The following is a 16,126-nucleotide window of genomic DNA, read 5'->3' as shown; positions in this document are numbered from 1 at the left end:
TTTTGAGAGATTCCTCTTAGTATTTCTCAGATCTCTTTTTACATTCTACACACTCCTCTCAATTTTCGATAGGCGACAAATGAATTAAAAAAATCAAATACAAAAATTATAGTGAGTGAAAAATAAAAAAGGGCGTAGATAGCATTAAAGAAAGTTCAGATTCGACTATATTACCAACCGACAATATAGGAAGTAATCCAACCTCTTAGAAGCTCTTTGCAAAGTTTCTTTGTCACTAATGTAGGACTCTTGTACCATCACATCCTCACATCACCCACATGTTTGGCGAATTTTCAAGTCAAACATGTGGACAGCACGAAGTGGGCAACATGGAGAACGTGTAGTCATTGGGTATCACATACGGTTCAATTTGCTCTGATATTATGAAGAAAGTTAAGGTTATACTGTAAAATCAATTGGCAATAGTAGCCCAACCTCTTAAAAGCCCTTGTAAAGTTTTTTCTTTCACCAATATGAGACTCTTGTATCTTTACATTCTCACACACCTTCTCACATATAATGAATTTTCAAGTCAAACATGTATTGTGGATGCAAATTTCCGTCTTCTTGATCTTGGACAAAATTGCGAATGTGGGGGGGGGGGGGCTTTGGCCGAAGAACCTCCAATGCCAAAGTTAGAATTTAGAGAGAAAAATGTTTAGAGAGTTTTTGGGAGTTTTGCTAGAGTGTGGACTTTTTCTTTCAAAGAAAATGGAGTCATATTTATAGAGCATGGCCGGCCCTCTTTAGAAGAGAGAGTGGCCGACCCTTGGATTTTTTTGGGGTGTAATGGTGATTGATTTGGTGATTAATGGATTAATTAGTAATTAATCCATTAATTAGCCTAATTAATTTAATTTATAGGGAATGCTTTTGAAGGTTATGGAATGATTTCCTTGTAGAGGATATGGAGTAAAGATGGATGAGATAAATTTGAGCTTGTTACCTATTGTGGGCACTCTTGACTCGGTTGATGGATGATTCTCCACTACTCGCATGTAGGAAACCCGGTGTGTCTCGAGGGTAATTTTGTCATCTTCACCTAAAAATCCACGTGTCGCCTCTTGATTATTTTTTGCTCCACAAATGCCCCCATACCTGCTGGGCTGCTTGTAGGAAAGGGCAGGAGGTGTAGAGATCTTCTTGCTCTAGGAAACATAGGAATGCTTTTATATTTTGATGTCGATTCCCTCTTTAATATGAAATTAGATCCTTCTAGGAAAGCGAAATAAATTTCTCTCAAAGCCTGTTTAAGTCCACCTTAAGTGGGTTGTTAAATCAACTTTGGAGAGCGATTTATTCAACCCTACAAGAGAGAGAGAAAGCTTGGAGGATATTTGAACCCCCTCCCCTAGCAATCTTCTACACTTGCCCGTGCAAAGGACCGTCTTTCGTTGCTTTCTTTGTCCTCTCCGCGCCACACGGATGTAAGGAAAACTTAATTCTCATTGTCTTCTTCTTGGGAGGTGCTGCCACGGGGCGGTCGTCGAGGTGGTGCGGCATGGACCGAGGAAGTGGCGTGACATGGGCAACGGTTTGGGCTACTTGCCAAAAATGAGGAAATTGCTTAAGTTTGATTTCTCAGCTGCCGTAGATGGACACAGTCAAGGATGAAGCTGCCAAGATCGAAGTTTACTGAAGATGAAGTGTCGAATGAGGTGTAAAAGTGGATGCTGCCCCCTAACCATTTGTTCTAGTTAAGCATCAAACATTCGATCTTTTGAGCTATGTGGCATTCTCGCACTGGAGAGCTTACCCAGATGGGTGTCGGGGATTTAGTTTACTCTCTCGCATTTGAGAGCAATTAGTTTACCCTCTCGCACTAGAGAGCAATTAGTTTTTCTTCTCGCACTGGAGAGTAAACCCATATAGGTGTCAAGGAATTGGTTTACCCTCTCGTACTGGAGAGCAATTAGTTTATCTTCTTGCACTGAAGAGCAGACCTATATGGGTGTCGAAGAATTGGTTTACCCTTTTGCACTGGAGAGCAATTAGTTTATCCTCTCGCACTAGAGAGCAAACTCATATAGGTGTCGGGGAATTAGTTTACTCTCTCGCACTGGAGAGCAATTAGTTTACCCTCTTGCATTGGAGAGCAATTAGTTTATCCTCTCGCACTGGAGAGTAGACCCATATGGGTGTCGGGGAATTGGTTTACCATCTCGCACTAGAGAACAATTAGTTTATCCTCTCACACTGGAAAGCAGACTCATATGGGTGTCGGGGAATTAGTGTACCCTCTCGCATTGGAGAGTAATTAGTTTACCTTTTCGCAATAGAGAGCAATTAGTTTATCCTCTCGCACTGGAGAGTAGACCCATATAGGTGTCGGGGAATTGGTTTTCCCTCTTGTACTGAAGAGCAATTAGTTTATCCTCTCACACTGGAGAACAAACCCAGAAAGGATTTTTAGCAGTTGTTGTGGACAACAGTTGAGATATTCTTGGGCCGACTTGGGCTGCTTGGGAGGCCACGGGAGTGGGATGCTCGGTAGGAGCAAGCTAGGGCCACGAAAATGAGTTGTTCGGCGAGAGCAAGCTGGGCCACGGGAGTGGGATAGGCCACAAGAGCAGGCTGGGCCACGAGAGTGGACTGCTCGGCGGGAGCAGGCTGGACCACGAGAGTGGACTGTTCAGCAGGAACAGGCTAGGCCACTAGAATGGGCTACTCAGCTTGTGATGCATGTGGGTGTAAGGCTTGGGCTCTGCTTGGCAACACGTTGGGTGTAGAGTGACATGGCTTAGGCCATGGCTTTAGTGCCGTGAGCCGCCTTGGATGGCACGGGTCGGGTCAATGGACCTCGGCGCGGGTAGCTATCGTAGTAGCCACCACGGTGCTTCCCGTGGTGGAAACTTGTGGTGGTGGTGCCGCTCCACCTATTGTCACATTTAGCCTCGTGGATCGTCGTGGTCCCATCTCTTGACTGTTGAAATTTTCATTTGTTGAATTTTCTAAATTTCTAGCCATTGTACTTCTCTTTTACATTTTATCAAAGAATTTTTACAAATAAAAAATTCTAATAATAAGAATGTACGAAAAATCTACAAATGGACAAGAAAAATAGAAAACCTTGGATGCAAGAGTCTTCTACAAGTGTGGGAATCAACTTTCAATGAAAGCACCAATTTGTGGATGCAAATTTCCGCCTTCTTGATATTGGACAAAATTGCACCTACAAAACAATTAACACCTTAGGTCAAGGCCAAGAGCCTCACGTGTCCACGATGAATTTTGGGGGGGGGGGCTTTTGGCCGAAGAACCTCCGATGCCAAAATTAGAATTTAGAGAGAAAAGTGTTTAGAGAGTTTTCGGGAGTTTTGCAAGAGTGTGGACTTTTTCTTTCAAAGAAAATGGAGTCCTATTTATAGAGCATGGTCGGCCCTCTTTGGAAGAGAGAGTGGTCGGGCCTTGGATGTTTTTTGGGATGTAATGGTGATTAATTTGGTGATTAATGGATTAATTAGTAATTAATCCATTAATTTAATTTATAGGGAAGGTTTTTGAAGGTTATGGAATGATTTTCTTATAGAGGATATAGAGTAAAGATGGATGAGATAAATTTGAGCTTGTTACCTATTTTGGGCACTCTTGATTCGGTTGATGGATGATTCTCCACTGCTCGCGTGTAAGGAACCCGGTGTATCTCAAGAGTAATTTTGCCCTCTTCATTTAAAAATCCACATGTCGCTTCTCAATTATTTTTGGCTCTACATGTAGAAACACAGTTACTCTATAAAACCCTTGTATGTATGGGATGATGTGAGACATTAATTCTATTATTTTCTGGCACAAATATTACACGTGTTGCAACATCAACAAAGACCTCTTCTCCATCAGCCACCTAGCTAACAGGTGTCAAGGTTTCCAAGCATTAATGGGTCTAATTTAGGACTGGGGGCATGTTTTTTTATATAAAAAAAAGCAGTGGAGACCAGAGATTGATTAGATTGACTTGTACGCCAAAAAAGTGGCCCCACACCACGCCGGAAAGATAGAGGTGTGGTCATGGAATTGTTCGATCGACTCTCTCCTCCTCAAAGTCCCTCCTGTATACGACTGCACAGCCACCCTTAGGGCGCGCGCGGCTCTCTCTCTCTCTCTCTCTCTCTCTCTCTCTAACTAATAACCAAAAATAAATATAAAAAATATAAAATAAAGCACCACCCCCATGAACTTGCTAATGTTTTAGCTGCTGATATTATATATATAATATACCAAAAGTTTGAAGTAGATCTGTCCAAGAGTAAATTAAACAGTGGCCTGGAGTATTGGGTTTCTGGCATTTTTGAGTTCTTAGCCTTCATCTTCAGCTTCCTACTCAATATTTACATTCACTTAAGGTACTTTTCTTTTCATGGGTTTTAGGGTTTCAGCTTAAATAGTTTTCTTATGCAATAGTCTGCATGTTTTGTTGGCTAAAACGGTGTAGAGTCTCTTTTATGTACTCAAGTTCGAACTTTCTTTCCAGTAGTTTATATAATTTAAATTAAATATGTTTCTTTTTTATAGTTCTTCTTGCTTTGATCTGTGTTTGTATGCGTTTGTTGATTTTTATGTGTTTGTTCTGGGATCTGTTTCTTGAAGATTAATTTGTTATCTTATTGGTTGGTTAAGTAGGGGTTAGTGATTTTAGTTTTCATGCAATCTGCTTTTTAGTTTATTGTTAATGTGAGATTGTTCAGTGTGCTTGAAATAAAGTCACATACATCATATGTCATTACACAATTGGATGGACAATTGAAAAATAAATTTCAACACTTGAATAAACATGTGGTGTACCGCTTTTCAGGCACGTAGAAGAGTCTCTCATTGTTTTGTTTTTTTGGACAAACAATAGATTTTATTAGATTAAATGTTGGATTAGTCACTTATCGAAACGATGCCGTCATGTAGAGCTCAACACCTTTCCACCATTGTAGTAAAAGAACACTTCTCTCATTGTAAATAAGTAGATAATTAGTGCAACTTCTTTCTGGCTTTTTTATATTATGTTTGGTGACTTTTTTGGTGTTTATAATTGAAATAGAAAATTGACCACTCTAAAATGAAGTGCACTAGTAATAAAACAAGAAAGATTCTCTTTGCTTTAGCTATCTACCCCGCATACATTCTATTCCTGTTTCCTATTTAGGAAATGCATAATTTGATACGGACCAACCTATCTTGTATGCGTCATGTGAATATAAACCTCCAATTGTTCACTAATCCCATGCTTTAATAGCACAACACTAATTAATCCTTGGTTAATTTTGGTTGGTGTTGCCAAGCATATTTGTCCTTAAAATATAATCATAGGGGCCACAGATATTCATCGTGATATTTTAAAATGCAAGCTATATTGGTTTGAGAGACTTGAACACGAAACCTCTTGAACATTGTGTATTATAAATGTTCTTAATTGCGTGGATAGAACATCTCAAGCACATGCAAGGTAAATGTTCTCAATCACATGAGCATGAGAGGTTCAATGCAATATTCTCACTCACCTGAGCTGAAAGTGCGTTGCACATAGTTTTGTTGCTATTGCATGAATGAAATTGTCATGTACTTTCTGTACGAACCAATTAAATTCATTCTGAGTACTCTGCTTTGTTGACATTATTTGAAGTCAATAATTTCTTCTTTGTTTCTTAGCAAAAAAGGGACATTTAATTGGACTTATTTGTTTATTGAAGGAACCGTTTAATGTCACACAGTTGTCTACACTTCAAAATACTAAAATCTTTATTCTCTGCAACACCGACAACTACTGCATAACTTTACCCTATGTGCTTCAATTTGGAAACCCATCATTCAATCAGGTGTAGATCACACAAACATGGGTGTTTCAGAGTCGGAAATCATCTCCCAAGGCAAGGTGGATTCGCCTTTGTTATCGGACGAACAAGAGAAGAATCAGTTTCTCTCCTCATTAGGAAGACAATCATCAATCTACTCTCTCACTCTTGATGAGTTTCAGCACACCCTCTGCGAGAGTGGCAAGAATTTTGGGTCGATGAATATGGATGAGTTCCTCACAAGCATTTGGACAGCCGAAGAAAACCAAGCCATTAATTCCAATCACACCAACACTTCTACTACTAACAACAACACGAACAACATTGAGGTGCACATGCCTTTAGCCGATGCCTCTGCAGAGAAGCGCATTGCGACGCAGCCCAGCTTGCCGCGTCAAGGCTCACTCACGCTGCCTGCGCCACTGTGTAGGAAAACGGTGGATGAAGTTTGGTCTGAGATACACAAAGGGCAGCAGGCAAAGCAGCAGAACAATCACAACAGCAGCATCGATGGCAATGGCGGTGTTCAAAGTTCTGAGTTTGCCCCTCGCCAGCCTACTTTTGGGGAGATGACATTGGAGGATTTTTTGGTTAAAGCAGGGGTAGTTCGGGAACAGGATTCAATGGCCGCCACGGTGGTGCCTCCTCAACCTCAGCAGCAGCAGCAATATGGGATGTATCAGAACGGCAACCAGGCGGTGGTACCCAGTTTTGTTAATAGGCCTGTGATGGGAATGGGGGCTGCTGGTGCAGCAGATACTAGCACTGCTGCCGTTATTCCTAATTACCAAACTATACCACAATGTGGGTCTGCGGTTGTGGGAGAGTCCTCTGCGTATGCTGCGAATGCTAAGAGGAATGGGGCTTACCCGACAGTGCCACCTCCACAGTCGGTTTGTTTTGGCGGGAGAGTGGTGAATGGTGGTGGTGGATATGCAGCAGGGCAGACAATTGGGATGGTGGCTCCTGTGAGTCCGGTGTCTTCTGATGGGATGGGTACTAGTCAGGTTGAGAACTCTGGGGGTCAATTTGGTTTGGAAATGGGTGGACTAAGAGGAAGGAAGCGGGGTTTAGATGGAGCGGTCGAAAAAGTGGTAGAGAGGAGGCAGAGAAGGATGATTAAGAATAGAGAGTCTGCAGCAAGGTCTAGAGCCCGAAAACAGGTGCATTATTTCATTCTTTTCTGACAATTCAGGTCCTACTACTGAATTGTTTATTCTAATTAATTTCTGTTTATGATGATTCAGCTGCCTTGAATGGTCGAATTTAAATATCTTTTTGTGATGCTATTTTAGTAGACTATATATTCACTGAAGTGTATTGATCATCAATGGTTTAGTCATATGGAAGCAAAATGTTCCCTTTGTTTGGTTGCTCGATGAATAAACAGAGTTGCATTGCCCCCGTTATTATAGATGGATTGATCAGTGGCGTCAATTTGTTTGTTTTAAACTTATCCAACGTTGTCGGTTTATAGTGCAACGCTGCTAGGAAATGATCTTTGCCAAGCTCTTAATAGAGTAGTCCAGGTAGCTAGTCTGAATGTTATTCGCAGAAAAGTTCAATAGCTGCTAGGCAAGAGTTGAACTGGTACTTTGAAATTTTGAATCATGTAAAATTATGTGGATACCCAAGTGAAAGTAAATAGTAGAATTTCTCATCACATTTTCTTAAAGGATCGTGACAGTAATTTTTGTTTGAGTGATATATGCTGCTTTTACAGGCATACACAGTTGAACTGGAAGTAGAACTGAACCAATTGCGAGAAGAGAACTCACACCTTAAACAGGCGCTGGTAATGACATGAAAAACATTTCGATGTGTTGAAAGCTTTCCGACTCTTTTTGTTTCTTGTGGTGATATTGCTTATAATTATTGCTCCTGCTGATCGAGTTACATGAACAGGCAGAGCTCGAGAGGAAACGAAAGCAACAGGTAATTCTTGCTTTAAAAATCTATGAGTAACAAAAAGAAGGCTTTTTAGTGTTACAAGCGATCTTGATTCATAGACTGTCCAACAAAACAAGTGAGACTGTCGGAAACCATTTTTCATATTTTTTTGTGTCTGCAACTGCATGTAAATTCCTGTGTTCTGCCACACCCGATGAGTTAATTGATCACATTACGTATCCATAACTGAAATACTTTTTTACAGTATTTCGAGGAAATGAAGATGAGAGTTCAGAACAGGGCCCAGAAAGTGAAGGAGAAGCTAAGGGTGTTGAGGAGGAGTCATAGTTGTGGTTTGTGATATGCTATCTGAGAAACGGTAAATGCAGGCATATTTCAAATTTTTAGTCCGTCTTTGTACCTTTCTTTCAGTTTCCGAATACGTTAATTATGCGTAACTTCCTTACTTTTGAGTAGCTTCCTATGCTTAAAGAAAGAGCTTCCATGTAGGTCACTGAGGACACGACAGAACTGAAGCCCTACCCAGGGATGTCGAAAGTGCGCAAGCTCAGCTCGATGTTGAAATGGATACAAGGTGAAGCAAATGATTAAGAGTGCTCCACTGCAAGTTAAGATTATGTGACTATGAGAACATGAATGATTCAAATAGGTCAAATGTGTAGAGTCCAGTTGAATATTAAATTTGAGTTATGTACTAGGCATGGTTATGCATTAATTTGTTGTAGTTTTTGTAGATTTCAACTTACCATCTTTCGGATTGGAATTTTTCTAGAATATAAACAAAAATTATTTAGTAATGTTAATATGCATGCTATCGATTTGAGAATTTATATGTATCAACAGCTGTACAATAGTAGTACTCAAGATTGTGCGAGTTAATTGGTCGATAACGGTGACTTGGCGGTCCATACAAACGTACTTTTGGTTGGTCTATTTTATTTATTTATTTATTTAACAATCGATATTATTTACACTAAATAAGAGGGAGTGGACTTAGCCTCACAATAGCAATAATGTGGTTCAAATTCATCTTTAGTGAGAATCGAACTTAAGACCTTTCGGTTACAAATGAAGAGGATTATCATTAGCCTGTGGTAATAAATAACTTGATTGGTGCATTTTTTATATTCAATAAATTGATTACAATTTTCATTATTTGTTTGTGCATTTTTAATATTAAATAAATAATTATAATTGCTAATATTTCTTGTTAGTAGAAATAAAAGATGTTTGTTATTATTTATTTTAGTAATTGGAAATTAAGATGGTGTCTTTTAGCTTTTCATCTTATGTAACTCTTGTAATTTTTTTCTTGTTAATTTGTGCTTCTAATCCTATTCATTAAGGTGATAATAAACCTATAGTTAGTAGTACTTTCAACATGATCATTTTATTCATGATCTCACTATCCGATTCCTCTCCACAACAATTATTTGGTATTCCTCTCCACAACAATTATTTTGTATTCGTCCATCTTTCCGATTTCTCTCCACAACAATTATTTTGTATTCCTCTCCACAACAATTATTTTGTATTCGTCCATCTTTTCGTTTCTACTTACTGGCCAAATAAAGGTGTTCGTGTGGTGAAGTTTTGGACTATTCCTTTTGTACAGATAGGTTTGAATCACACAATGATTCAATTGACCTGATGTATACTAGAGGAGACATATTGTTTTACTAGTTTCGTAGATTTCGTGAAATCGCAGTGATCGGTTGAATCTCTTAAAGATAGTGAAATACCCGCACCTCAGTCTACGACCATCTTCAAAGGATACGTCAATCCTAAGTAGAATGTCATGCAATCAAATTAAAGGTAAAAAGAAGCTCCAACTAATATATCTATCCTACGTATACTGACGTATGAGTCATTGCCTGTCAAATTTAACATAATAAACAGGTGTTGCCAATTAATTCTTTAATTATTTTATTGTGTCGTTGGTCCTATTAATGTACCAATTATAAATCTTAAATTTTTTTTTAATGTGATCCTACAAATATTAATTATAACAAGAAAACATATGAGCTGGAGGAAAACAAAATATGACATCCACATCAACTATCAAATTAACATTTGCACTACTACAAAAGGACCTAATAGTGTCAGTTCTTGCGTCGGTTTAATATTATATAGTGTCGAAAAAGAGATTTGCGACACTCACTGAAGATGACGTCGTATTTACTGTCGCTTATAAGCGTCATAAAATTTCTATGTCGCTTTTAAACCGACGTAAAAATTTAGTGTCACTTATAACCGACATATATTTTAATATTTTTAAGCACTGGCGTCGCTTTAAATAAAATAGTGTCGCTTTTAAGCGACATAAACTATGGGTGTCGCTTCTAGGCGACACTAATTCTTGTTTTTAATATTTTAAATCCTGCGTCGGTTTTGAGCGACATATATTTTGAAAACCAGTGTCGGTTGTAAGCGACACATTGTTGCTCTTTATTTCCTCTCCCCCGTGTTTTCTTTTTCTTCTCTTGCACTTTTCTTATTCGTTCTTCCAATTTTTACAAAGTCTCCCGTGTTCCTCTTTCAGCTTTCTCCTTTGGTTTTCAAACTTCATTTGTTCCTCTGTTCTCTCTTTCAGCTTTCTCCTTTCAGTTTTCTCCTTTGGTTTTCAAACTTCATTTGTTCCTCTGTTCTCTCTTTCAGCTTTCTCCTTTGGTTTTCAAAATTCATTTGTTCCTCTTCACAACAGTAAGTTTTTCTTGCTTATAATATTTTTATTTTATCCTCTTATGTTTAATTTTTAGTTACAATTTATTTTTGTAGGAAAGTTATTGGAGTTGGTTGAGTACATAAAGAATTGTTGACGTCGAAATTCTTCAACAAATCAGGTTTGTATCCCTAACTTCTTTAATTTTTAAATTGTATAATACACAAGTTTATTTATTTAAAAATTATAATTTAAGCACTTAGATAAAATTCTACTATTTTTGTTAAATTAATAAAAATTTAGTCGAATTAATTAATTTTGTCACTCTAATTGTTATTTTAATTTGTTGTTATTTTGATAATTTTTTGTTGTTATTTACTAGAATGAATTAGATGAACATAATTTGAATTGTTATGAGAAAATGGAATGAATAATATTTATAAGCATTTATGTTAAATTAACAATATTAAATATAACATAAACTTATAATATTGAGTAATATAAGAATATATTATGTTAATTTTTTTTTTTTTTGCACTCTAAGTGTTATTTTAATTTGTTGTTATTTTGATAATATTTTGTTGTTATTTACTAGAATGGATTAGATGAACATAATTTGAATTGTTATGAGAAAATGGAATGAATAATATTTATAAGCATTTATGTTAAATTAACAATATTAAATATAACATAAACTTATAATATTGAGTAATATAAGAATATATTATGTTAATTTTTTTTTTTTTTGCACTCTAATTGTTATTTTAATTTGTTGTTATTTTGATAATTTTTTGTTGTTATTTACTAGAATGGATTAGATGAACATAATTTAAATTGTTATGAGAAGATGGAATGAATAATATTTATAAGCATTTATGTTAAATTAACAATATTAAATATAACATAAACTTATAATATTGAGTAATATTATAATATATTATGTTAATTTTTTTTTTTTTGCACTCTAATAAGAATATAACCTAAACTTATAATATTTAGGAATATAAGAATATAAGAATATAACCTTTCATAAGAATATAACCTAAACTTATAATATAAGAATATCCTTTCATATAAGAATATAACCTAAGAGTTCAATGGCGTTGCTAATGACTCAAAATAATGAGTTGAAAATGAGAGACGAAAATAATAATAAACGGATTTCGGACCTAGAGAACAAGCAAAATCAGTTGTTTGCATGGTTTTTTCAAAGATTTCAGCCACAACCACCATATAGCCCGGGAACCCAACAATCAGGCCACAGTCAACCTCCTCAACAGTCGGGCCAAAGTCAGCCTCCCCCTGCATATCCGTATGCTGGCCATAATCAGCAACCTCTATATCCTGTGTATCCGATGCCTGCGCAGCCCATGCCATACATGCAGCAGCCGCCCATGCCATACATGCAGCAGCCGCCCATGCCATACATGCAGCAGCCACCTTATCAAGTGCCAGTATATCGACCTGAGATGGCTGCTCCTAGTGGATCTTTTCCTGAAGTTCTAGTTGGGGGGTTTTCTGGAATGCTTGCAGGTGTTGGATTTGATGTGGACTTGTCGAGGATTTTTGGATCAGATGGAGGATCTCAAGAAGGAGGATCTCAAGGAGGAGGATCTCAAGGAGAAGATTCTCAAGCAGAAGGATCTGGACGACGTTCAGGCGCAGATTCGGTTGGGTAGTTTAATTGGTTCTTTTTCTCGTCGGTTAAATACGACAGTATAATTGGTCTATCTTTTTGTTTTTTTATGTTATGTTTGTAATGTCGGATTTAATGTTTGTTACGATGGACGACTTTTTGGATTTTATGTGAAATGTTAGATGTACAGTTTGGCACTATTGTTTTTGTTATTTATTTTCATTAATGTTTATTTTGATCTTAAAATTTATAATTTTGATTATATAATTTATTTTGGTTGGAATTAATTGAAATTGCATGCAGTTGTCCATCTACTTTTATTATTATTAACAAATATAGTGTCGGTTAAGACCGTTACTAGATTTTATATTTTATTTATTTAATTGTTATCTAACGTCGGTTTAAGGAATATTTTATTTATTTCATTTTAATATAATGTCGCTTTAAAGCGACAGTATACTACATACTTTATTATTAAATAGCTGATGCACGTGTAAGTATGCATCGCTTTAAACCGACGTTAAGGTTAGTGTCGCTTTAAAGCGACACTGTGTAGTGGCGGATTAAGCTCAAAAAGCGACGCTGAAGCCCTTTCGCGACCCTAGCAATAGTGTCGCTATTGAAAAGCGACATTACATTATTTAATGTCGGATTTGTGCCAAATTTTCGACAGAAATTTGATTTCTCGTCGGTTTGTCCTCCGCCGGTGATAGCATATATTGTAGTAGTGTTGACATGTATCTTTTTACATCTCCATTGGAGATGCTCATCTACGTGCTTCTTAGAGGAATATCATAATTATCCCAACAAAAAGTATTTTTCAAGAGTCATCTTATTTAGAAACTAGTCAAATACATCAACGGCTAGCAATCATCGATTTCAACAACTAGCAATCACCGATTTTGTTTATGTAAGTATTTCTCGAGAGTCCATCAGAGCTTGTCTCTCCTTGAGGGTGTGGATGGCATGAAGTTTAAAGAACAAGTAATTATTACATTTAAGAGATTTTCAATAGCCTACTTTGGCATTTTCAAGATAAGGTACTAAAACTAATTAAATTGTATGGTCGGCCTCAAAACTAGCCATTCCTCAAATTAGATACACTAAAACGGGATGAGTTTTCAAAATACTCGTAGTATCCGCGTATAATATCCTCAATGCCATATTTATACTTTGGCATGTAAAAATAAAATGTCCGGTTAGCAGGCCTTCTCGTCTTGGTGGTTAAATTTTGCGGGTTGGTGTTTGCCGGAAGATCAACGAAATAGAAAAGAATATTTTGCACTTCGTTCAAAATTTAAATTAATTCAAAATCTGTCCCTTGGATCTCGATCAGCTATGGGTTCTAAACAATGTTGTTGCTGCTGCTGCCTCCTTTTCTTGGGTCTTTTCTTCATCGGCATCGCTGTTCTGTTCGTGTTTCGGGATAAACTAGGCCCTTCATTAGAAGCGAGCTACAAGGTGACTGATGCCGCGTTGACGCAGTTTGGTACGGGGTCTGGAAAAACCCTCGAATACAACCTAGTTGCCAACATAACCGTCGAAAATCGTGAAAAAAATTTTGACTACAAGTATGACAAATTTGAAGCTGTTGCTACTTATGATGACAAGGATTTAAGTGCAGTTAGTTTGAGCACATTCGATGTAGCCAGCACGAAGACAAGTGCAGTGACTCCACTAGTGTTCAAGGGCCAGAAGTCTTTTAAGGGGGATGTGGCTTCAAAAATTAAGGGTGGTACGAGTTTTGATATCGTTTTGAAGATCAAAATTAAGGTTCTGTCCAGGTTTACTAAGGTAGATATTTTTAACGAGTATAAGGTGGAATGCAAGTTGAAGGTTCCCTTGATAAATTCCAAGGGAAAATCTTCTGACAAATTTGAGAGTACCGATTGCGAAAAGGTTTGCATCTGTCTACTCCTCTTTCCATTTCTAACTTTTGAATGCTATGACCAACAGGCTATTAACAAGAAATGTCGCAATTGGCTGGTAACGGGTGCTAATCTAAAAATTGTAGAGAAATATGTTCTACAGATATCATGAGTATGCACCTTTCTGGTATGCAAATGACTAGAAAAGAAAAATTAGTTGTAATTGGTCCCTCACTATTACAATTTATTTTCTAAAGTCTCATGTGGTCTAATATCCTTGTAGTTAGGATGTTGGACTTCTATCCATACATCTTGAGTTCGAAACTTTCCCCTCCTCTACTTATTGTAGTAGTTTCGAACCCTTTCCTCTCACTGGCGGAGCCAAGTACAAGGCTCACCTAGGCTATAGCATAGGATAGTTTTAATTCTTTAAGCTTAAAAGTATTAATCTTTTGGGATGTTTTGTGATTTTTAATTGTTATATTTCACTTTGCAAATGAAAATTTTGAATCTTAAGGCTGTTTTTAAGAAAAATAAGAGCTAATAAATTATAAATGTTAAATAAGCTCATCACTTTAACCAATATTATAATTTAATAATAATAAATTAAAACTTCCATATAAAAAAATAGTTCCTTTTTTTATTTACTTAAAAGTTTTGAGGCTAGAAGCCTAGAAAACATAGTATAAATTTCTTGCTTCAAACTATTACTTTCAGGTTTACTATTATATAACATTATGTAGGCAACAAAAGATTAAAAATTTAATTTCGTAGTATTAATTTTAGCTTAATCCACCTACCGAATAATTCCTGGCTACGCCATTGTTCCCTTTCTCCTTAATAATAAATTAAAAAAAATGTTCTAAAGTCATTATATGCACTCGCCGTTTATGAAAAATATAGGAGAGAAATTTTCTCGAGATGATTGCATGATGACTTTTTTAGGTGTCCATTAATAGTTCCTAAAGAAAGTTTCTCTGTTGTTGCCCTTTCTCTGTAGGGTTGGCTCTAAGTTTTTGAACGTCCCTAAACTAACTAAATATGATTATTCTATGGACTTCTAAACTTTTATTTAACCAAGTATATGATGATTTGTGCAGGTTTCTGGAAGCACTAGTAAAGGAATAAAGATGTAATTTGTAGATTGGAGTCATCGAGGACCACGTATAAAAGGTAATGTACATGAATATACGTTTCTACGTTTCTCTTACAAAGTTCCAATTCTGTCTATATTCACACTTACGTTAAATGAGAAAACCCTAATATATATCGAGGCAAGAACAGTAATTAATCAACTACTAATTTAAAAACTAAATCTAAACTGAAATTCATCCATGCATATCCCTCTATATCACATCATATGTTACTCAACTCTTAGAAATACATGACAAAAAATAATGTAACTTAATGCCTATTTTGATGCAGATTGGGTAGAGAATTTTTTCGATCAGCATTCGAGAACTGATTTCTAGTCTTTTGTGGTTTCAATGGAAAATCCAAGTGACAATGACAAGATCTTCCACTAAGGTAGGATATGGAGCCCGGACACAATGTTACAACTGGCAGAAATGACTTGGGTTTTAGACAATTATTTCGCAGTTTTCATGTGTTTCTTCCCAAATTTGAAGGCTCTGATCATGACAACGTCTTCCCTATATTTGTGTTATATATGTACCTCTCCCTCGATCAGGCTTTTGTACTTCAAGGCTCGTTGTTCTCTTCTGATAAAGAGTATAGAAATATTTTACTATTCTCTCTAAAGTTTATATTGTTAAAAACTCTTATTTTTAGCTCTATATGACACTTGTACATTTCACAACATTTTATTTTATCTCATGCACTCTATTTTGTTTAACTTTACTCCTTGTATTTATACTTTGTGTCTTATTTTACCTTGTTCGTTAAACTTCGTCACATAAACTGCTAACTTGCTGACTTGGCATGAACATTCTAGTAATTTTACATATTAAATAAAAAAAGGGTAAATTACACTTTACCACCTCAGGTTTGAGGTCTATTGCAACCTCATACAACATCTTCAAAACATCTTACTTTCATACCTCACGTACTATTTTATTTCAATATAATACATTTGTTATATTTTTCATCCATTGGTCAGTTAAGAGTTGACGTGGTTGCCAAATTCGTGCCATGTGGCAAAAAATTAATTTTTTATGTATTTAAAATATTATAATAATTTACCTTATTAAAAAAATAAAAATAAAATAAAATAAAAAAACTGAAACCCATTCCCCCCAACCCATCTCCTCTC

The 16,126-nt window shown here is 36.5% G+C and overlaps 3 protein-coding genes across 4 annotated transcripts; all 3 read left to right on the top strand.

Moving 5' to 3' along the window:
• Positions 1-4,004: 4,004 nt before the first annotated feature.
• Positions 4,005-8,524, top strand: LOC103963619 (protein ABSCISIC ACID-INSENSITIVE 5). Of its 2 annotated transcripts, XM_048568086.1 has the most exons (6): positions 4,005-4,340; positions 5,676-6,940; positions 7,501-7,572; positions 7,683-7,712; positions 7,933-8,046; positions 8,178-8,524. In XM_048568086.1, exons 2-5 carry the CDS (start codon positions 5,819-5,821, stop codon positions 8,026-8,028), a joined length of 1,320 nt encoding a protein of 439 aa, XP_048424043.1. In that variant the 5' UTR covers positions 4,005-4,340; positions 5,676-5,818; the 3' UTR covers positions 8,029-8,046; positions 8,178-8,524. The 2 variants fall into 2 exon arrangements, with proteins under 2 accessions (XP_048424043.1, XP_048424044.1); XM_048568087.1 differs by lacking the exon at positions 4,005-4,340 and having other exon boundaries at positions 5,368-6,940.
• A 2,923-nt stretch (positions 8,525-11,447) lies between these two features.
• LOC125469881 (annexin A11-like) lies at positions 11,448-12,029 on the top strand. Its single transcript, XM_048567939.1, has one exon. It carries the CDS (start codon positions 11,448-11,450, stop codon positions 12,027-12,029), a length of 582 nt encoding a protein of 193 aa, XP_048423896.1.
• Positions 12,030-13,241: 1,212 nt separating this feature from the next.
• On the top strand, positions 13,242-14,026 carry LOC103963659 (NDR1/HIN1-like protein 3). The gene has a single exon (XM_018651491.2). It carries the CDS (start codon positions 13,325-13,327, stop codon positions 14,024-14,026), a length of 702 nt encoding a protein of 233 aa, XP_018507007.2. The 5' UTR covers positions 13,242-13,324.
• Positions 14,027-16,126: the final 2,100 nt, after the last annotated feature.

The sequence above is a fragment of a genome, unplaced genomic scaffold (assembly GCF_019419815.1).
Source record: "Pyrus x bretschneideri cultivar Hongxiangsu unplaced genomic scaffold, Pyrus_bretschneideri_v1 Contig47, whole genome shotgun sequence".
NCBI classification, from domain to species: domain Eukaryota; kingdom Viridiplantae; phylum Streptophyta; class Magnoliopsida; order Rosales; family Rosaceae; genus Pyrus; species Pyrus x bretschneideri.
The sequence above is the reverse complement of the archived record's forward strand: the minus strand, read 5'-3'. Positions and strand labels throughout refer to the sequence as shown.

Bases quoted from the DNA above. Each gene is read 5' to 3' on its own strand.
- LOC103963619 (XM_048568086.1), top strand. From the start codon at position 5,819: ATGGGTGTTTCAGAGTCGGAAATCATCTCCCAAGGCAAGGTGGATTCG. The intron at 6,941-7,500 runs GTGCATTATTTC...CTGCTTTTACAG, and splicing joins GGTCTAGAGCCCGAAAACAG to GCATACACAGTTGAACTGGA. The intron at 7,573-7,682 runs GTAATGACATGA...TTACATGAACAG, and splicing joins CACACCTTAAACAGGCGCTG to GCAGAGCTCGAGAGGAAACG.
- LOC125469881 (XM_048567939.1), top strand. From the start codon at position 11,448: ATGGCGTTGCTAATGACTCAAAATAATGAGTTGAAAATGAGAGACGAA.
- LOC103963659 (XM_018651491.2), top strand. From the start codon at position 13,325: ATGGGTTCTAAACAATGTTGTTGCTGCTGCTGCCTCCTTTTCTTGGGT.